Below are 22,652 nucleotides of genomic sequence, written 5' to 3'. Positions count from 1 at the left end.
TCTGTTTTCATTAATGCTCATTAATACTCCCCTCGCCCCAAAGGCCCCTGGGATAATTAGTGCATCTCGGCACACTCACACACAAGCAGAGTGTTTCCTATTCATTTGCACTTTAGAAAACCTCAAGTTGCATAAAACTCTCTCAAAAAGTTGTGTCCTTTTTTTCTGCCCCTTCTCTCTGTCTTATTTCCCACCGCCTACACTTACACTCATTTCCTCTGTTTCCTGTCTTTTTACACGTTCTTATCCATCCTTCCCTCTATCTTTTTTCCCAGCCTTTTCCTTCATGTAGTGTGAATGTCATAATGAGGTGTGGAGCTCTGAGTTCGACTCCCAGAAGGATTCAGCTGCTCTCCCATAGTTAGAAGGTGTTATCTGTGGAGGTGAGAGGCCACGTCCAGAGGGATGACTTTACACACCGTGTGCGAAGATGTGAAAACGTTTGAGTGAAACACCCATTTCAACATTTCTCTTCTGTTCACTTATTTTACTATGGTCCAGTGATTGTGGCTGCTGTTCATACAGTGGAGTAAATGTGTCTTTCATTGAATGGTTATTATTGTTGGCCTAGTATTTCTTGAGTTTTAACATGTGCTGAAGGGTGAGGAAACTAAAGGAAGTTGGTTCGGCCACCATGAGTCACCAAAACAGCTTCAGTGCGCCTTGGAATGGACTCTAGAAGTTGGACAACCAGTCCCACTCTACTACAAGGATGCAACACAATTCTTCCCAAAGATAATCCCTCATTTGGTGATGATGACAGTTGATGGTTGGATGGGTCAAAGTCAGCATTGGTTTATTTTAACCATGGCCACAAACGTCCCCTAAAACCAATAGATTATTATTTCAACCATGACCTCAAAGGTCTCGTAATCATAACAGAAGAGTAATTTTAACCCAAACCGTGATCTTTCCATAAGCCTAACCATTATCATTTGTGTACCCTAAACATACCCAAACCTTAGCCATAGTCGTATCAGATCAGAAAATGGGTTTATTTTCCCAACAGTGATTTGTAACAGTATGAGAAGGCAGACATCAGATTCAAAAATGGTTATATGTGTCATTCTGGAGATTTTCCTTTAATTTGTCACCTGTTGTTATGTTAAAGTAAATGGACTGAAAATGTGAACTCATATCCACATATTTTGTCTGATTCTCAAGATGTATACGCCTCTTATCAAACAACAGCAAGACATAATCGGGCCTTGCCTGCTGTTTGAAAAAGATTTTTCCATCTTTAATATGATGGAAGCTCAAAATGAGAATGATGAGAATAAAACCAACAGGGTCAACAGGGTCTTCTCTGTACGTTTAAAGACCTGTGTTATATGTAAGTGACACATCTTTTCTGTGGGTATTTTGGCCATGATGGGAGAATACACAGTCTCTGGCCATACCCCAGAATCTGGCAGTGGGTCAGGAGTCGTAATGACTGAGACAGCCACGCCATCTGGTCAGAGCTGATTTCATACTCATCTAATCATTCGTGACCTTTATTGGCCTTTGGTTGGAGAAATTGTCATTCTAGACACAACCAGTGCAATCGAGTGCAACAAAATCTTAATAATTTGCTCAGTGGTATTTCTTGTTGGTTTTGTTACTTGGTCCTGTAAGGGCTTGCACAGAATTCTGCCAGAAGGGGCCTCCCCACCCACTCAGGTATTTTCTTCTTTATAGCCAGTTACCTGTGGCTACATGTGTACGCACAGGTTTTCTCTGCTCTGAATGTCTCTGTGTTCTCATATTTTTTGTATGAGTCAAGTTAATTTACCCAGAGTTCTGTGTGTTTTTTGCTTATGTTCTGCCTTGAGCATGATGGTGTTTCTCTCTTTTTTCTTTCTCCTTTTTTGTGAAAATGTGCTTGTTTTCAAGTACACTTTCAAAGCCCACAGAGGAATTCTTCAAAGCGTGTGTCAATATTCAGAAACAAATGAGAATTCCTGGCAGCTCCTATAATTTTGTTCTTTCTGTATGTTTACATGGGCCTGTTACTTTTGTATGTGACCTTGCTGTTTCTGTGTGTGCTTGTATGAGAGATATAGATAGAGGCTGAGAGAGAGATAGGGCCACTTTACAGCCAAAGCCAGTCATAGTGACAAGTAAGTTAACCTGTTCACGGAACCAGCTTCTGCAGGGTTAGCGGTTGCTACAGGTGCCTTCCCTCTTCTTAGAGCTTTTTGGGAACTAAATGATGTAGGAACAAAACCTGTCACATCTTACACAGGATAACGTGGTCATGCCTCTGCCTTCGACTACCAAGGTGCGGGAGGACGACCTCAAGAAGTGGCCTTGGCTAACAGCAACAAGCAAAGTTAGCTTAACGTTAGCTAAAATGTTACAAAGCTGAGGGATAAGTTGCGCTGTTTGCCATCCAGCTGTCTTCTCACTGTTCTTTAGCATGCCACAAATTCACATGGCTCTGTTCATGTCTGCTTCTGAATACACAAGGTTTCGTCTCGTTGCTTTTAACATAACGTGCCTGATCTTATTACTTTTTAGATTGCTCATTGCTTCACCGTTGGTAGCAACGGAATCAATAAAGTAACTTAACCCTCAAATTTGTAACATTTTAGCTAACGTTAGGCTAACTTAGTTTGTTATTATTATTCTGAGGCCACTTGTTCAGGTCGTCCTCCCATCCCTCGGTAGTAGAGGGCAGAGGTACATCACATCACCTGTTTAAGGTGTGACATTTATTTCCCCAAAAATCTCTTAGAAAAGAGAATAGACACCTGAAGCATACTGCTAACTTATTATTTCTCCTGCCATGTGGTCATTTCCACAGCGTCAATAACCTCCTCTTCTCTACTCAGTGTACATACAGGTCCCTGGATTTAAACTTATAACACCTCTCTTGGTAAGTTTTCTTTGTGATGCAACATTCCAAGGCCAAAATATATACTGTACCTTTGAAAATAACCACTTTGACTGCACATCAGTATTAGGAATTGGCTGCTGTGAGTGGGCAATGAAAAGGAATAATGGGGGGAGAGTATGTGTATATGTGTATGTTACAATGGTGCTTTTGTGAGTGCAAGTTAATGTGCAAGTGTATGGAACGACTCCTGTGGGGGCAGACTGGTTTCTGTTCACAAACTGCATCCTGTCACAATCCAATTACATTTCCATTTCCTGCGTGCCCTGTGGTCTTGTTGCTGTGCGTACTGTTCAAATACCGCAGGATAACTTGTGCCTCAGTATGCACGCATGCATGCATTAACACACACAAACAGACGAACGCACACACACAGACATATTCAGCCTGTAACCACACTACCTCCATCCATGAAATATTAATTCAGACAGGGTATTTACACCCGTTAAGTGTCTTTCTCGAGGGTAGCAGACAGCTCAGCGCTATGAAAATTGGATAACAGTGGAAAACGGTAACAAGAGGGGCAACAAGGAAAGGAAAGGTGGAAAAGGACAAGATGAAGATAAAGGTCAGGAAGAGGAGATCGTTGAATGGTTCTGCATAAAACATTATAGATAAAATTGACATGATTCCATTTAGAATAAATAATTGGTTAAACACAGGAAAGGGATTGAGGGTGTGATATGACAGGATTACTAGAACTGCTGCAATATTTCACGTTCAGAGTTGTAATGAACAGAGGTGAGATGAAAAGAAACAGAAAGGGACGATAGAGGAAAGAAACACACACCTTTACATGTATCTTGCCTCTTTGTTCAGCACCTTCACCAACACGTAACACAGTCCATCAACACACACCTCTCTCCCTCTGTCACTTCCCAGCTGTAAGTGCCTCCCGAGAACTCTGCACAACCTCAGTCAGAACAGGTGGCGACAGACGGGGTTAACCTTTGTTATTGTGTATTACCTACTTCTCCCATTGTATATTCTGAAATTGAATGATTGTATGAATGAATGACTGAATGAATGAAATGTGCACTTGCATTGTGGCTCTCAAGCTTCCATCACTGCAGAGAATATTGATTTGCCAGTGTGTTTTGGTCATGCTCTGTCTTTTTTTTTTTTTTCTCTCTGTTTTTTTATTCTTTCCACACATGTAGGCAGATTCTTTTGAGCGATCACACCAATCTGCTGCACAGGGAGCAGTCCATCATTGGAGAGGAGGGGGTGAGGGTTTGGAGGCAACACATTCTCTCCCTCCTCTCTATCCTCCCCTTCATGGACCAACATATGTGCAGGCAGGGGGGAGGTGAATTGCAGAGGTTGTACGTGTGTGTGGATGTCTGAGTGTGTGCGCGTGTGTGGACGTGTGTGAAGAGGGTAGAGCCAATCAGAGCAGCACCAGGTACCTCCTCCCCCCCTCCTGTCTTTGTTTGGTCTGCTCCATCTCCCCCCTCAGTGGTTTCTGCTGCAGTATAAGTCACAGCCTGCGCTGTTCTCTCTGACATACACACATGCGCGCACACACGCACACACGCACACACCGAGGGAGACAGACATGCACACACACGCATACGAGCGCAAATCCTCTTACAACTCGCCAGTGCCCAGAGCAGATTAAGGGGCTGCACATCTCAAATTGTATTCCAAATGTGCCACCTTTGCATGGGTCTCCTTCCTCTTCTTCTTACACTTTCTCCTCTTCCTCCTGAGCCACAGCTGGACTTCTCCTCTGCACCTGCTTCTGCTGCTGCTGCTTCTTCTTCTTCCTCCTCCGCTCCGTCTTCAACCTCTGGCAACTGGCCCGTTTGCCTCTGCAGCTGAGATGACCAGGCAGCCAGCCTGAGGCAGAGGAAGAAACTGCCAAGCTCACACAGACTCAGAGGAGGAGAGGAGGTAGAGAGAGGGGGGGGGGGAAGCGGAGGGAAAGAAAGGTAGGAAGTGAAGGATTCATTCCGATCTGAGAGCGCCTCTGGAGAAGCAAGGCAGGCAGGCGAGGAGGGGGGGGGTCAGCACGGCCAGGTTTGGAGAATTGGAGGTGGAGGAGGAGGAGGGGGAGAAGGGGGGAATAGAAGAGGAGAAAGCTTCAGTGCTGAGGGGACAGGAAGAGGGGAAAAGAGAGGAAAAAGAGCCGAGCGTTGACCATGAAGGCTCTGTTGCTGCTGGTCCTGCCCTGGCTCAGCCCGGCCAACTACACAGACAATTTGGGCAACCTGCACATCCTCTATTCTGAGCTGTGAGTACAAGACTCAGCCTCCTCCTGCATCCTTTCACCAGCATCACCCCCATCTCTCCCCTCCGTCAGCAGTCTGTGAATGTGTTACCGTGCATGTCTTGTCACTTTTACCAGCTATTTGTTTGTGTGTGTTTGTGCAGCACATTCATGCACATTTGTGTGGAACTTCTGATGTTTACATTTTTGTCATCGCTTTAAGAGTTAGTGTGTGTAAAGAGTGTATCCTCTGTGGTGTGAAAATTATCATAGAATTGCTTCCTAATGGTCTGGTCATTGGTTGCTGTGGCACTGGGATGCAGTAGAGCCAGCAGGTAGGGCTTTGTACTGTCCAGGACAGTTTGGATGCTACAGCACTGCAGCATGGCATCTCTCTCTCTCTCTCTCTCTCTCTCTCTTCAGCGGCATGTGTGAGTGTGTCTGTGACTACTGTATTGATTTGAGCAAAATGTAAGCATGCGATTGCTCATGGTTGTTGGCTTTATGTACTGTGTGTGCGCGCAAGTCCCACTAAGCCTGTGGACAGTTGTAACTACGGTGTGTTTGTTTGTGGAATAGACTTTCACCTCGGCATTAAAAATTCATAGCTGGCTACTCTCGCATGGCATCTGTTCAGCATACAATCCTCTATGCACATATAATCTTTATTAGACTGGAAATAAACAAAATCACCATCAGTACACACAATAACATGTAACATAAAAACGCACCTGTTGGTGCACATTTTCACAGCCTTTCCTTTGAATTAGTATTTCATCATTATTGATTGATCTGTTGTTACGTATTTGGAAAAAGGATACATTATTTACCTATTTAGAAAAGGCAACTGGCATTACTTTTTGTTAACTGATCTGAACAAATCAATTCTGTTTACAATGATATAAAATAGAGCGAATGTTTGGCAGTTTTGCTTGATAATTGACTTGAAAGAATAATTATCAAAATTGTTGTCAAATGATTGAATAATCATTTCAGCAGAATTCAAGCAGACAAAATATTACACCACACACTATACGTCACGCTATCTTTGCTCTTGGCTCCTCTTCCTCTGAACTGTGTTTTCTGCTCTGTATTGGCCCTCAGACTCTCTTTATGTGGGAGTTAATGTTGACTATATTCAGCAGCTCCGTGTGAAGCCAGGGCTCTCTGATCCCCAGGCTGGGCTACCGCTCCTCTCTCCAGTCTGACGGAAATGTTTCATTATACTGCATGAATACATGGAACAATGGAGCGCCTCGCAAATCCCCTCATTTCATTGTATGCTCTCTGCACTGAGTGGGGCTTTAGCTCCTGCAGACACCAAGAGCCCACATTGGACAGCAGTGGATGCCAAAGAGGAGAGGAGAGGAAGGGCGATGTAGGGAGATGGGTTGGAAGAAGAGATGGAATCCTTGCGTTTGATTATGTACAGGAAAGAACCGGAGGAAGAGGAGGATGACATGAGAATGAAAATTAAGTGGATGACAGGGAGGTACAGCAGAGAGGAGAGGGGAGATGAGAGGAGACAGTGGGGGTATAAGGTCACTTCCTGTGCCTGCTTTCCATCTGGCCATACATACGGCTGCCATGGTGACGGCGCCCAGCACGCCCAGTATGTGGGTCATTTCAGTGAGGAGTTGTTTGTAAATAAAATGATCAGATGTCTGTGTGACCGTCTTTACCCACCGAGTGAGAAACATTGACAGCCAGACGGAGTGAATGTGTGTGTGACAGTGAGGTTTTTGCTGATTATGACATGACAGAGAGAGAAACCAGGAGCAGACAAACGCGGACGTGGTGTTTTTCTGCCTGGCTAGAGAGCAGTGGCACACCATTTGTCTTTATCCATACTGTTGACAGGAGTAGCCTCCAGCTCCCCTCTGCCTGCCTCTACTTTTCCTGCTCCCTCTCTCCACTCGTCTTCCACCCCCCTCCCCTATTTCTTTTCTGATTTCTTTCAATTTATGTGATTACTACACTGAGTTTATACTGCGTGGGAAAAATGAGAGTGGCTGCAATCTGTCTTACTCACACATAAATGTGCATACACAGGCTTGTGTACAGGCTGTATCGGCTATACGCAGGGTGGAGATGGAACTGACAGTGCAGGGGGGGAGTAAATGTTTCTCTGTGATGAAATGCTTAATATGGTTACTGCTGTTTTACTCTTGTCAGCAGCAGCCAATAAAAAAGCAGCACTGCCACACACACAGGAGAGCACCTAGATTGTGATTTGTTTTACTCCTCACTTCGTAACACACACACACACACACAATTACACCTTGCTTATTCCCTCCCCCAGCCCACATGGCCTCCCCTGATAATCACAGTGCAGTGCTGTAGAGCATTAATGATTAATCTATGTTCATTTCTGGGCCTGTGCTGAGATGTCTTAAACACTATGATTAGCTTAGCTTCCGTCCTTTCAGCCCTCATCTAGGAGGTGTTTGATCACCAAGAGCTGTGCGCACTCCCAGTGCTCCGGACATCTTCAGCATGGACGCATTCTAACAGGATTAGCCACCCGTCCGCCGCGCACATCGCTGGATCCGAACAATACCAGTCATTCGTTTATTGCAGGTCCACCTGGAGTCAGAGGCAGCACACCACGCCGTGCCCTCCTCGGCCTCGTGGCCGCTTCAAGTGTGGGGCAGGCTTCACTAATTAGACTTTTGTTTGGATTAAATATTAATCCCTGTTCTGTGGTGAGGCAGCTCTCCCTGTCTCATTGTATCTAGCAGGCCAGAAATACAGGGAAGGCCGGGGGGAGAGTGGCTGAGAGATAAAAATCATACTAACAGCCTACTTCCTACCCTCCTGAACTACTTTCACAGCTTTCTAAAAGGAGATAACATTAAATCAGCTTAATTATTTCTTTGCATGGGATTTAACCAGGAGCAGCACATTCAGTGAATCCGTCATGGGAGCATTTATATGCACGGGCAGACAAAGTCGACTAGCTGCAACAGTGTGAAGCAGCGTGCACTGCACACTCAATCAAACATGAAAGGAAACATGGAGCAAGGACACATGTGGAGGACACACTGAAGCTGTTCACAAATAAACAGACAAAAGTGTGAATCTCATATTACACGTTACACTTCACATAGAAACAAACATGCGTGAAAATACACACATCAAAACACGTTTGGCTATGTATAATTGAAGTGTGCACAGGGTGCGTAAATACAGCCACAAAAGAACAGATGAATAATGTATGTATTCATTTATTCATGAACAGAAGTGAGTAGCAGGTCATCATGTTTACTTTAGCTGAGCCTTCCTGTCAGATGTGTCTCTGTTCAAGCAGAAATACAGCACACCAGCAAGGTGAGCAGGTATTAGCGTCAGCATGCAGGGAGGGTTTAAGATGGGATTGAGTTTGGTATTTTGTAAGAAAAGCATTTTGCTAAACTTAAATATACGATATTTGTTTCTGCAGTGCAGTTCGCTTTCATATCTGTGCTGAGTCATTTACATCAAGTGCCCTACTTTCTTAGTCATATCACTGAAGATGCGTGTGTTGTATAAATGTGTGTCCGTTAACCTTTGCCTCTGGCTGGCTCACGGTCTGACCGGTGTTTTGGGTCTTTGAGGCCTCACATGTTTAACGTGGAATATTTTCCACAGCCTACCATCTCACGCAGGCTAATCTGAGAGAGGGGGCTCCATATGAGCGGCCCGCGGTGCAGAGTAACTGACAGCAGACAGGAGGGCAGCGTAGAGTTAATCTCTCACGTGAACAGCGCCCCACTGAGTGCCAGGGCTTTGGGTTGGGCTGATCAGGCCTGGCTGTGTGTCAGGCAGTTGTACCATGGCACGTGGAGGTAAAAACGGGACACTGCCAGGGGCTAGTGTGGCATAGAGTGAGAAAATATAGGCTACAAGGTGCCAAGAGCAATGTGGGACAGCAGCCTAGTGGGGATTCTCTATGATCATATACTGTGGTGCAGAGGGAATTACAGTTAGAGTTCAGCTCAGTGAGAGCAATGTGTACATAGTATTTCACTGCAGGGCTGGAAAACAGCCGCTGTTGAGGTGGACATATGTGAGGTGTATTAGTAAGCCGAGATCCAGCTCAGCCAGAGAGCAGAGAATAAATCAGTTCTAGCACTTCCTGTGCTCTTCTTCTCTGTTGACAAAAAGAGTGAGATCAACCTCTTGGTTGAAACCAGATACTGACGCAATAAACGCTGCATAAATGTCCCTCCGGCCTGATCATGGGGGTCAGGGCTCGGCTGATGATCGTACGTATTGATTGGCTGAAAAAAAACATGACTCAAGAGTTTGGGCTGTGTCTAACAGGCTGACTCGACAGACACGGCGCTGGCTGGGGAGGCCTCTGTGCTCGTAAACACACGGATGCACTGAGCACGCCAAACCTGCCGAGCCGCTGCACAGGAGCACAATGGACAGTTCAAACACAAAGACAGGATTTATGTTCTGTGTGGGCCGTTGTAACACATTCACTTTTGGTTTCTGAATGCATTCATCTTCAAAAGGCTGTAAGAAGTCACACCCAGCTAAACCTCGCCTCCTACTTCAATTTAGCAGATTTGTCTTTGGAAACAAGCTTAGCCAGAATTTCCTCCCACAGCAAGAGACTGTCCCCTCTAGCTGCGGTCTCACCCCCTCCTCGCTGCAGCAGATGGGATTACCCCTCGCAGCAGGCGGATCCAATCAACACACCAGCGCATCCTCTGATTAACACTCCTCTAGTTCATCATTAACTGGATTACTCTGTCTGTCTTTATGTCGCTCTTTACTCTCTCTCTCTCTCGCTATGTATCTATCCATCATTCTGTCTGTTCCCTCCCAGTCAAACTTTACTTTATGTGTTTGGCATGTGGCCCGAGTGTGTGATAAAGGAGTAATTGATATACTAATCTAATCAGGGGAAAATGTTCATTTCAAGCCTTTATCAACATAAATTCAATTAATGGCCATCAGCCCTCCCCATGTTGCACCAGCTTTCTTGTACTTTGTGTGTGTGTGTGTGTGTGTTGAGGCCACAGGTGCTTCCCCAGAGCACTGTCTTTTTCTCCTGCTCAGTCTAGTCTGAGTTACTCCTCGATGTGTCTCAGCCAAAAGCTCTTCTGGACAGACGGAGTCCCATCCCTGAATCAGCTGGAGTAGATGTTGAGTAAAGCATAAATCCTTATAATATAAATCCTTTAAATGTCTGGAATTTAAAGATTGTTTTCTTTGCATTGTTCGCCTTTATTACGGAACAATGGGACATTTGGTGGAGAAGGGGATGACATGCCTCCCTGGCTTTTTCATTCTTTGGTTTGTTTGTTCTTTGTCCGCAGGCAGATGGTTAAAGAAAATGAAAATGGTCTTTTTTAGCTCACAATGTGGCTGATAGATAGATCTGCAGGACTAAGAAGTCGCTGAATATTGCGAAGTGTGTGTGTGCGCTCCCATATTCATTAGTGCTCCAAGAATAAACTCACACATGCTGCCACTTTTAAGCTTCTCTCACATTCTGTCACACAAGGAAACCTCCCATATGTCACACATACACATACACACACTTGTTGTATTTCACACATTCTTCTGTGAGAGTAAACCTGCGGGCTACCTCCGGGCTCACAGTGCAACCGGAGATTCTTTTCTTTTATCTCGGGTGCTTACATGTCAGGTGTCGCTGGTATATTTTCAAGAGCATCAGAAAGTTGGCTGCTGGAGTCAGAACTCGTCAGGAACAGCTGCCTACTGCTGCTGCTGTCAAATTAATAAGGAAGAAGAGAAAGAGGAGCTCAACTAAACCAAAGTTAGTCAAACTTGTGGGTCATGCACATGTCAGCTGGCTGTACCCCCACAGACGTAGGATGAGTTTGTGGATATATACAATGCCTTAGATTCCAAACCATTTGCATGATTACACGCCGGCAGCATTTGAAAACATGAACTGAGATGCAGCCCAGTTCCTGTATCTGACTGCCTGACCTGGAATTGTCACCTCAGTGGGGGTAATTTGCGCTGTATGCCGAGTGTGGCCCAACACGATTGTCCGTGGCAGTCAGGGAGCGGAGAGAGTATTTGGGTTAGGAAGGATAATCCACTCACCCCTAAAGAGGATTGGAGAATCTCACAGGCTTTGATGAGTTGTGAGCTGGTGTTTATTTCACATCACAAGAACAGGGCTGTTTGTGTCACAGCCAGGGCGCTTCAGAACGACCACCATGTCGCAGAAAGCATCATGGGTAATTGCTCCTGTGCCGGAGAGAGTGGAGGGAAAAGGGAGCAGGGGGTAGAGGAGGATAAGGGTGTTTTGGCGTCTTCGCTCCTTATCTCGCCACAGATCCTGGGGTTTAGAGAGATGATGTGATAACCGAGGCGGTGCTGACCGAGACACAGATACTGCAGCGCTAATGAGCATCCTCTAGGCTCAGTGATCACCCCACCACCACCACCCCGAAAAATGATGCTTTTATGAGAAGAGGGTAGTCTCACATGAGCACCCAAAGTTCCATCATTATACACATAAAGGATGTTTGTTTACGAGAGAGAGAAAAGAATAAGGAGGGAAAGTGTATATGTGAGGATGTCTTTGCAAGCATACCTCCAGCAGTGCACTGCGACTCTCCAGTGTGCAGACTTAATTGGCTCGCTTACCTTGGCTCTAAAACTCCAGGACCACCCCGGTGAGAGAGACAAGGGGTTTCTGTCATGCTTCCCTGCCTTTAACCCCAGCACAGCACAGACGGTGGCCTTAACATTAAAACTCTAAGCAGCCGAGATATGGCTACGGTTTTAAGGCAACTCTCATCCCCCGGAGGGGAGGAAGGAGATTTTAATTAACGACAGACAAAGCCTTTAATAAACCAGTCGCACACTAAACAATGGCTGTGTGCTGCTGTCTCAGAGACTCTGCGTCGTGATGGCCTCTATGTTTCTGGGACTCATCAAGAACTACAACTTGCATCTAAATATATTTGTCTTTGTTTTTTATCGTCTGTGTCTGAGGCCTAGAATAGCACTTGTACTGGAAATGAACCCCTTAAGATCTTCCTTATGCAAACTCTGTGTGTAGTGTGCATTCATTAATACTTGGACAGACATTTTGCTGAGATTTGGGTGGTCTGTAAGATTTATATAACTGAATGAACCTGTATTCAACGGTATTTGCCCATCTCCACTGACTGACTGTGGTTTTCCATTTTCCACTACCCATGCTGAAACAGGGGAATGTTGTCTAGGTCTACAATTCCAGGCAGTCAAAGGTGTGTATGTGTGTGTGTGTGTGTGTGTGTGTGTGTGGCTGCATGTGTGACTATAGTCAAGCGTCTACTGTCAGTGCTGCTACACAAGACTTTGGCAGGGAGTGAATCTATATATAGATGAAGATGTGAACACCAGCTGGGAGGAATTAAAGTTAATGAGGACATTGTTACACAGGAGTGGTCACAGCAGCACGAAGTTGTGTAACAATAAGGACAATTAAAGCTGGAATCTGTAACGTTGTTTTAGTTAAGAGATTGTTATTGTATCTCTCCGTGAACTGGAGTGTGGTGAAATATTCACAAGATTAAGAGTCTGCAGCCATGCTAGCGATTCTGTGAGGCTATACTTCTTCACAACAATGTTTTGAGCTCAACGCTAACGCATGCTAACATGCTCACAATGACAATGTTAATGAAATTATGTCCATGGAATATTTGCCATGTTCACGCCTAAGTTTAGCAAGTTAACATGCAAACATTTGCTAACTAGCACTAAAGTACAGATGAGGCTAATTAGAGGAAAAGATACCAACCAACCCACTGGGTTGTGTGAGCACACCCAGCTACCTAATGAGTTCATCCAAAACACCTCCTGCCGCTTGTCATCTTTCTGTCTGACTGCATATTTCTGTGGCTGTCCTTTCTCTGCTCCTTACAATATATGATTCTGTTTATATTTTCAACTGACAATGGCTGTCTTCACAACAAATTCCTGTCTTGAAGACAGTTATGTGAGTAGCAGTAGTGTTTCAATTCTTCTAATTGATAGTGAGTGACACGAGCAAAAGCTTCTGCCCCCTCAAGACTGCAGCGCTGCCCTCTCCTGTGAAATATTGCTCTGTTCAACCACTTCACTCAGTTAAGTGGTATGTTGCTGCACGGACATGCTTGATAGCATTCAATTTACTAACTGAATGAACAAGAATAACTCACAATGGCACTGCCCACACACAGGTAGACAGACAGACACACACACACACACACACACGTACTGTATCGCAGTGTTATGTCACAGAGCTCAGAGGGAGATCAATAGGTACTTCAGCTTTGTGTAATGCTAACTGTGAGACTCTGAGTGGCTACAAGTGAGATATAGAACCCACTTTAGTATGAAATGATTCTCCCTGTGAAATATGGACAGAGTGCACGACCCACTCTGACAGCTCTGTTATTGAGACAAAATGCCGCTTCGAGTGATGTGGTGCCCCAAGGGGGGGCAATGGCCTCCCTGGGCTCAAACGCCTCACCAGCATGTAATCTTGCTTCTTGTGTGACTCTGCAATGATGGCCACCATTTTACCTTGCTTTTACTTAACCCCCTCCTTTTTTCGGCTTAATATCGTCCATGTAAGAACCAGCGGTGCCCAGCCCTTCTTACAGCACAGGAGAACGGATGCCGCTCCTCTTGTTTTTCTGGGCTACTGTTGAAGTGGAGCCTGGGTTTGATCCAGCTCATTAAAACCCAGTTAATGTTTGTGCTGATGGCTCCACAGAGACAGCCGGAGAGACAAGCCAGTGTTATTCCTGCCTCTGATGAAGCGTCAGCTCAAAGCCTTTATGGCTTACAGATGGAGGGAAATTCTCCAACAATACAACACCCTACTCTGTAGGGATATCTTTAATTCTCACACAAACACTCCCAATTTAATAATGTCAGTGTGAAAAGCCTTTCATGGTGTGTAGCATAATATGTGCATGAGTGTGTATCTGTGTGCATGTCTATGAGAGAGAGACACTGTATGTGTTGTGGTTGCGGTGTTGTTGACAGCGAGGAGACATCTGGAACTTAGGAATTAGATTTGTTTTTTGAGAAAAACAACATTCAGACGATCTCTGTTTTATATTCAAATGTTGTGTCAGTTACCCACCCTCTCTCCTCTCTGACGGGTGTTTTCTGTCAGGGATGTTCACACTCACAGCCATCCTACATATGATTATAGACACTGTCACAAAGAAGGTGTGCAAGCAACAGAAATTGGTATTTTTTCCTTTATAAGAGTAAATATGACAGGTGCTGCATAAATTCAGTGAATTCAATGAGTGAGAGCAGCGCCAGGATATATTCTGCCACGGCATTTGTTGTTGTGGCTTATTGTACAGGCTGTGTGGGATCTTAGAGGGGTGCTGTTTGAGTGTTAAGGTCAGATAAGCAGTCTTTGTGTGAGGCAGTCCCAAAGCTAGAAGATAGAGGTCAGCGTGCGGAGAGCCTCAGGCTGGAGGAGATGCTCACATTAGTCTTGAGAATGTGACCTTTTCATTAGATGTTAACATGAATTTGTTGACTCTACTCTGTTAAGTGATGCTGTTTATTGCTGCTTCAACATTTCAACATCAGTTGATTACAGAATTTGCGCACCCTTTGTCAGATCATCAATGTCATCGTTTCATTATGTCCAGTATTAATTGCACCACGCTGACTGTGGAATCTGACTGTGAGACTGACCTTTTTGACCCTTGTGTGCAGGTGTAAAGGGGCCTCTCACTATGGGCTCTCAGCAGACAGGAAGCGGCGCTCACAGGAGGGCGAATGCACCGACAGCACGTCAGAACTCACCATCGCCACTCTGCCCAACGATGGCCCCACCTCCGCCGCCGTGGCCCTCCTGTCGGACGAGCCTGGCCTGGTCAACCCCGCCTTCGACCCCAGCATGGAGGACAACAGTCAGTCAGGCAGCACGACCAGCCTGGCCGCCCGCAGCAGCAGCAAGAAGAGTGAGTGTGAGTGAGCGAACGGATGTTTGTGTTTGTGCGTGGTCATGTTCAGTCCTGCATGACGCTACCCTGAAGTTACCTGACGAGAGAGGCGTGTGTGTTTGCCAGAATGGCAGATTGGAAATCAATAGAGTAGTGAGCTTTCTAGTCCCAGTTACAGTCTCCTATTCAAAACCAGATGCCAGTTCAAACATACATTTACACCTGCAGACCTGCAATGTATAACCAAGGCGCTCGTTCAACCTCGAATACAGTCTTTGTTCTCCCTAATGCTCTCTGATAGAAATCCTATTAGCCAATTAGCTCTACTGCCTTGTTTTTTTCCCCACCAATCCATAAAATCTCTCTTTGTGGAAAACAGTTGAGAAAGCCACTGAGAGGGCAGGTACATTATGCAGTCAAGGAGAAATGGAAGGAGAGGTAGGTTAAATATAGCTGATGCAAGTGTGTGTTAATGCCCAATGACGTGAACCCCCCCCCCCCCCCATTTCCCCACCTGTGAAACCAGGAAGCAGTCACGAGTGTTCCTCTCTGCCCCTTCATCCCTCACCCTACCCCTTAACGTGAGCGTACAGGCAGTGGGGACACCAAATGACGCTGCACCAGCACTTTAGGCCCCACCACCACCACAAGCGCCACTACTGCTGAACAAGCTGTCAGCTCCAGAAGCGGCTGGCGCTTTTAAAGAATAATGTGGCTGTCAGGAGCCCTCGCATCTCCCCGAGCCTGCAGAGGGAGGGAATGGGGGGAGGGAGGGGCGCTGCAGAGGCTTGCTGCCCCGTGCTCGGTGCAGCCTGGCTGGGACTGCTGCCTCTCCACTGCAGCCTCCCGTAGCCTGTCTGTCTTTTTCTAAGAAAAGCAAAGTACCAGACAACAGTCTCTCCGGGTCTCCTTTGGATGTGGTCACTAGAATCCACGGCGTGTTACATCACTGCTGTAGTTATGCAACCGTGTAAATATACTCAGCACAGATTGGGTTTATTAATTAAAGAGCCACTGGTTGAAAGCAGCTCCTCCATCCACAAAAAAGACGCATTATTTGAGCTTGTTGAAAGTAGCTCAACAAATAAAGCTCGGAAGAAAATAAGGACTGGAGGCAAAAAAACATATTCTCCTCATTTCTTTCAGTGAGACCACTCCGGAAAACAAACACACAGGGTCGTCTGAAAAAACAACTGAACCTGGTTCAACAACAAAGTTATGCTTACCTCCAGTGTTTCTCAGCAAAATGTGTGTATTCTTAAGGACATACATTTCCTATTGCATATTTCAAACCCTGCATTGTTTACATCAATGTTTACTAGGAATGTACTGATCCAATACAGTGGATCGGTATCTCCAGATATTTCGGATATTTCTAACTGGATTATACGGATATTTCTAACCAGTACCTATATCAACACACCAACCCAGATCTCAAACAGTCACTAAACCAGGAGAGGCATCTGATTGGCTGTGAGGAGGCAGATTCAGACATGTCCGGGCATGTTGAGAGTGAGGTAATCTATAAAGTGCCTCTCTTTCTCCCGTCTTCCTTTGCAGTCAGAAATTTTGACCGTTCTTCAGTGAGGAGCCGCTCCTTCAGGAGGTTAAACCGGGCGTTCAGTGTCCTGCGGAGGACTAAGAGTGGCAACGCAGTGAGCAATGAGACGTCTGAGGAGAGAGACAATGCCAGGAATTCCAATGTGCCACAGGAAGGTATGGATCAGGGTCTGCATGTCTTGTCTTGTCTTTGTGTACATTGTTGTGCTTGTATTGTGCTTTTTGTGTCTTGGTTGCATGATGTCACTGCTGCATTTGCACTTCCTTGATTCCCTGAAGAGGCTTCCAGAGCGAGGGCTCAACGTGCGTGCGTGTTTCCAAATGTGTGTATCTGCGATGTTCCCTCAGCTGTATGAGGAGGGTGACACGGCTGGGAGCCCACAGTGTAACAGTAGCATATGTTTCTTTAATAATTCAGCTGCAGATTGCATAAGTCCACTGGTGCATCACTAGAGAGGGATGGGGGGGGGGGAGTGGTAGCCTGAGGCACTTTGGACAGGGATGGGATATGGGAGGTCACTGGAGACGAGGCTGATGACGTCCTTCCTCCCTTCTCCACCTCCAGATCTTCTCCTCCTTTATCTCACTCTCCTCCTGCCAGTCTTCTCCTCCTACATCTCCTTCTCCATGTCTCCCCTCCTCCTCTCCTTCTCCCTCCAACACAGCCAGGGTCAACAGGTTTGCACCAACTTGATGGAGTAGTCCCCGGGGAGAGCAGCGTTCTTGTCATGGAAGAGCCATAAGATGCTACGTAGTAAAGAAAATGTGCTCTAGAGATATTAAATGTAATATCCACAGCCCAACCCTCGTGATAGTAAAGTGGAGGGAATAAGAGAGCATAATGGTGAAGTAGAAGTGCAGCGTGATGGGAAGAAGAGAATGAATGTGCTATTGCGTAAGAATGAAGGATGACGAATAACCAGGGACTAGATTATTCTCTGAGGCCATCACTGAGGAGGCTGAGAGAATAGATTAAATATTCATTGCCTGCCGCTGGAGAGACAAAGATAGACGGAGAGGATGGAAGAGTGAAGTAGGGATAGATCCATACAGAACAAATGGAGGAAGGATGGGATACACAAAAAGACCGCGGAGATAAGGAAACAAATAAAGGCATAGTAATGTCCCCATGGATGGGGAGTGGATGAAAAAAAGAAGAGAAAGATGGGAGAAGAAAGACTGAGGTTAAAAGGGTGTGTGATGGAGAGAAGGAAGGGTTACATAATAGCTGCGAGTCTCTGTGTTAATGTGGTCTCCACCCTGGAAGCAATCTGCTGTGATAACGACAAAATATTGACTTTGGAACGGAGAAAGTGCAGCGCGAGTAGAACGAAAGACTGAGGCTATACGGAGCTAGAGACACAGAGGGAGACAACCCGCTGAGGGCTAAAGAGAGAGACATTATTCATAACCAAAGGAGAAAAAAATAAGACGAGGGATACATCTTCGCCGTCATTTATTGGTCAAGGCTGTTGGCCAAAATAATCCCAAAAGATCCCCACCCACCTCCACATGGTCCAGTCCAAGATGTGTCATTCTGCTGCTAAGTGCAATTCTCCACTAGGCATTAATGAGTTCAAACGAACAGACTAGCACATATTTCTCAGAAATGTTGAGGTTTATGATGAGGTTTGTGTGCATAGAAATCTCATTATTTGTCTTGGTAAAAAGCTGCATGTATTGTCATGGCAGAATCCTGCAAATTGGTTGAGTTGAGGTGAAAACTAGTTAAGAAATATGCTACTGCTTTACATCTACGAAAAACTAGAAGATACATGCACATTTTCACTGTGCGACGGTTGAAATATATGCAAAGTTTGTGCGTGATACAACTGTACTTGAATCCCCACCCAAGTAATAACCTTGTGGAAATTTGAAATTGAGGGTTTTCCCAAGCATACTTGCTACAGATGTATGTGACTAATGGTACAAACATCGAGCGGGATGATCAGCCAAGTAAATTTTCCCTGTTGGCTTGTACAAGTTTGTTTTAGTAACCTGAGGGAGTAGAGACAGCTGGTTCCACTGCTGAACCTCTCCACCACAGTCTACCACTCTTTCTCCCTCGATGTGTCTCTCTTTCTCCCACTTCCTCCCGTTTTACTTGGCTGTTTGTCAAATTCGGCTTTCCCTGTCGTTGTACAGTAAGATTCAGAACTAAACTCAGCCTTTTCCTTTTCCCTCAGTGCTGGCTCTTCCTCAGCTGCATCACCTGATCCCTGATGGTGAACTTACCAGTATTAAGATCACGCGGGTGGATCCCTCAGAACCGCTGGCCATCAGCATCGTTGGTGGCAATGAGACCCCATTGGTTCGCATCCTCATCCAGGATATCTACAGAGAAGGTGTCATTGCTCGGGATGGACGCTTGCTGCCTGGGGACATGATCCTGAAGGTATCACAGTAAAAATGTGTTTCACAAATCAGTATGAAGCAGTCAATTTGTCCTGTTTTAAACTGCATCTCTGTTGCCCTCTCAGGTAAATGGCATTGACATTAGCAACGTACCCCACTGCTACGCCGTGGCAACCCTCAAACAGCCCTGCCAACTCCTGCGGCTAACCGTGCTCAGAGAACAGCGCCATCGCTACCGCTCACACTCGCACAGCCACCCACACGGCCACGGCCATGATGTCGCTGGGGGCCACCCATCTCACGGCCTACCCCACCATCCCTTGAGGGATGATAGCATCCACGTGGTCCTAAATAAAACCACCCCAGAGGAGCAGCTGGGCATTAAGCTAGTTAGGCGGCCGGAGGAGCACGGAGTCTACATCTTTCACCTGCTGGAGGGTGGTCTGGCAGCACGCGACGGACAGTTGTGTGTTGGTGACCGCGTGCTGGCCATCAACGGGCACGATCTACGTTACGGAGCACCGGAGCATGCGGCACTGCTTATCCAGGTCAGTCAGCAGGTCTTTCTTTAAACGTATCGATTTAACTAAGAGAGCCGGTCTTAGCCTTTTATAGATAGTTCATAGTTGTGACAGTCAAATGAGTCCACATGTTCTTACAGACCATAAACAACTGTGTTCTGTTCTTACTCCGGGTCCCTGGGGTATTAAAGATAATTGTGGTGATTCAGTCTAATTGTGTTGTGCTGTGCTGTTGTGTCTGCGCTCACTGCACTTAATGGTATTTAATTGTGGTTATTCCCTGATGGACCGGCCCATGCAGCTGTCTCTGGTTCCTGGTTGATGCCAGTCAATGGTGGTGTGTTTGTGGTTAATGGTGGTTAATTGTGGAGTGTTAGTGGCTGACTGTGCAGGGTCTCTGAGCCCGGAGTTCCTGTTTGAGCAATCTGACTGGCTCTTAGGGGTCTCAGTGGAGCCAACCTGGCCTCTCGGAGTAGGCACATTCTGTCAGAGATTAAGAACTGGCAGGGAAGAAATTAAATTAGACCAATTAAGGCAATAATGGGCTGGACTGGCTAATTCAGGAGTCAGCTCTGTGCTACAGAGACCAGGGCAAATCTCAGAGGACTGAGGAGAGGGAAGCAGCCAGCCAGTCTGTGAATCTAGTGGATCGCTTGCATGTGAATGTGTGAATGAGTGTAGCTGGACTGGCAGTTCAGCAGTAGGAGTTTGAGTCAGAGAGGGAGGGGACTTTCAAAATATACTTACAAAACTGCTTGGCAGTGAATTTCAACTATGACTGACCACCCGTTTCCTGCAAATTTCTCCTTAAAGGGCTAGTTCACCCAAATTTAAAAAACAATATATATATTTTGCCTTTACCCAGTACCATGGATGTGAATGAAATTCCATCGGTGATGCTCACAGCACTGAAGAATTACATTTTAAATGTGATTTTTCAAATGTATTATTTCAATGCCGTGAACATAACAAATTAAATCCCACTTTGTAATGAATCTTTAGCTGGAGTTTTAATCTTAAGCCTGAGTTTTAGAGGTGCTGGTAGGCAAATTTTGTTACCATTTTAAAAATCAAGGCTAGCTGTTTCCCCCTGTTTCCAGTCTTTATGCTAAGCTAAGCTAACTGGCTAATGGCTGTAGCCTTAAATCTAACGGACAGACGTGAGAGTGGTACCAATCTTCTCAGTCTTGCTTTAAAAAATGTCTTGTTGTTTTAGCATTATTTGCAACTCATGTCTAAACTTTCTGTTGTCTCTTAATGTTCTCCAGGCAAGCGAGGAGGGTGTCCACTTCATAGTGTCTCGTCAGATCTGCCTGCCTACCCCAGACATCTTACAAGAAGCTCCGTGGGGCATGGACGGTCCCCCACCATATTCCCCTGTGGATATAGAGCAAACACTACTGGTGAGTAGCACATACACAACAGTGCTAATACACAGAGAGGAGCTTTGTTCCCCCGTCTCCCCTTGCCATGATAAATATTCCCTTTCAGGTGCAAATGATCCATGGAGGTATTATTCTCCCATCAAAGCTGAGCATGTCATTCAAGCAGTATAGCAGGCACTCTTCTCCTCTCAAGAGAATTGTTGCATCCAAATCAGCCATCTTTTTTTTCAACATGCACACAGAAAACAGCCCCTCACCCCACAGGATTTAGAATATCTTCCACCCATCCTTCCCCGAAAGATTTGTCCTGGTTCTTTACAGAACCTGGTGATATTTCTTCTATCACTTCTTGATAGATTAATTCATATCTTACATTAGAGTCACTGTTTCAAGCAGAAAATGTTTGATTTCAAATTTGGTTTAGAAGCAGCCAGAGGAGTAGGCTTCTTCCAAACAACATACATTTTGGACACAATGACAAAATGTCAAACTTACTATTCACTGAAATATAATACTAATTAAGTTGGTCAGAAAAGAGAAAAGTTTCTACCACTATTGACAGTCCCTATTTTAGAAAGTATGCAAAAGCCTTACTTTTCTGTATAGTCTTTGCTCTTCATGAAGGTGTATTATGTATGTATATTCACACACATAGCATCCCACGCAGTCGTGTACATTGCATAACTTACACATTCTACAGTGTATTGTGTAGGTAGGCAGCAAATGTGTACACTGTTCACGCGGCTATAGTCGGCGCCGTGCCCCGGGGTCAGTCATGTGACCATGAGTGATCTCCTCCTGTGAGCGCAGCAGATATGTGTGAAGGCAGCACATTAGCGAAGCAGCACAAGCTACATCCCATCAACCTCAATGTGTCCATGTGTTATTCATAACTACTCTACTCTCCCTCGCGCTCCCCCATCTGACACACAAACACATTCACCATAAATAAAATCTCTCTCACTTTATCCCACACACACAGCCTCGTTCACCAAACCAAATCGCACATCACGACGCCTATGAATAAATCAATTTCTCTGTATCCAACATGGACACAAAATGAAGAGGCACTTGAGCTGCCTGACATCCTATCCTAATAACCACCATATATTATACATAACCCGTTATGCTAATGAGGTCACTCATTAATTAGCAACTATGTCTATGTCATTGGACTCTTGTTCCCATGGCACAGCATGGGTGGTAGATGCATATGAATTCTCCTACCATTAAGAGGCTATCACAAGTCCCAGAGAAAACAGTGCTTATTAATATGCAAATGTGCCGCTCCAAAATCTAATTAGATTATGTAGTCTATAGAAGGTGCCCTTGGTGTAATTAAGTTCATATGTTGTTTGGTCTTGAGTTATTGTGTTTAGAAGAATGTGGATACACAAAGGAAGACACCCAAGACGCCACTGTGAGAATGTCCTGTATGTTTTTATATTTACTACCATGGCTGTTGAAACTAAAATAGTACATGGTATTGGGGCAAAAACAGCTCTGTTATTTTTCCATTATTAATTTACCCTCCACTGTAACCACTCTCTCTCTCTGTCATCTATCCCCCGTGAAGGACTCTTGTCAGAAGCCTGCATGTTATGAGAAGACAGTTACTCTGACTAAGGAGCCATATGACTCCCTGGGCATGACGGTGGCGGGTGGCATGTCCAGCCGAGGGTGGGACCTCCCCATTTATGTCACGAACGTGGACTCTGATGGAGTGGTGGGACAGGAGGGCTCCATCCGCAAAGGTAAAATGAACTACTAACGAACCCCTTGTCGTCTCTTTCCACTTACCTGCACACTCAATCTTGT

General features: G+C 45.4%; 1 protein-coding gene across 3 annotated transcripts in view; it reads left to right on the top strand.

Annotated features, from left to right (window-relative positions):
* lnx1 (ligand of numb-protein X 1) overlaps nt 1-22,652 on the top strand; it is a 31,357-nt gene that overhangs the window by 5,321 nt on the left and 3,384 nt on the right. The window contains exons 1-7 of one of the 3 annotated variants that reach the window (XM_070908548.1): nt 5,023-5,114; nt 14,784-15,031; nt 16,574-16,729; nt 18,760-18,968; nt 19,054-19,476; nt 20,718-20,873; nt 22,426-22,588. In XM_070908548.1, the coding sequence (XP_070764649.1) occupies nt 5,023-5,114; nt 14,784-15,031; nt 16,574-16,729; nt 18,760-18,968; nt 19,054-19,476; nt 20,718-20,873; nt 22,426-22,588 (1,447 nt within the window). Of the gene's footprint in view, nt 1-5,022; nt 5,115-14,783; nt 15,038-16,573; nt 16,730-18,759; nt 18,969-19,053; nt 19,477-20,717; nt 20,874-22,410; nt 22,589-22,652 lie in introns of those variants that run through there. The other 2 variants (XM_070908547.1, XM_070908546.1) reach the window with 2 other exon arrangements.

Source organism: Enoplosus armatus, chromosome 7 (assembly GCF_043641665.1).
Source record: "Enoplosus armatus isolate fEnoArm2 chromosome 7, fEnoArm2.hap1, whole genome shotgun sequence".
In the NCBI taxonomy this organism is placed as follows: domain Eukaryota; kingdom Metazoa; phylum Chordata; class Actinopteri; order Centrarchiformes; family Enoplosidae; genus Enoplosus; species Enoplosus armatus.
This window is presented reverse-complemented; position numbering and strand designations above follow the sequence as displayed.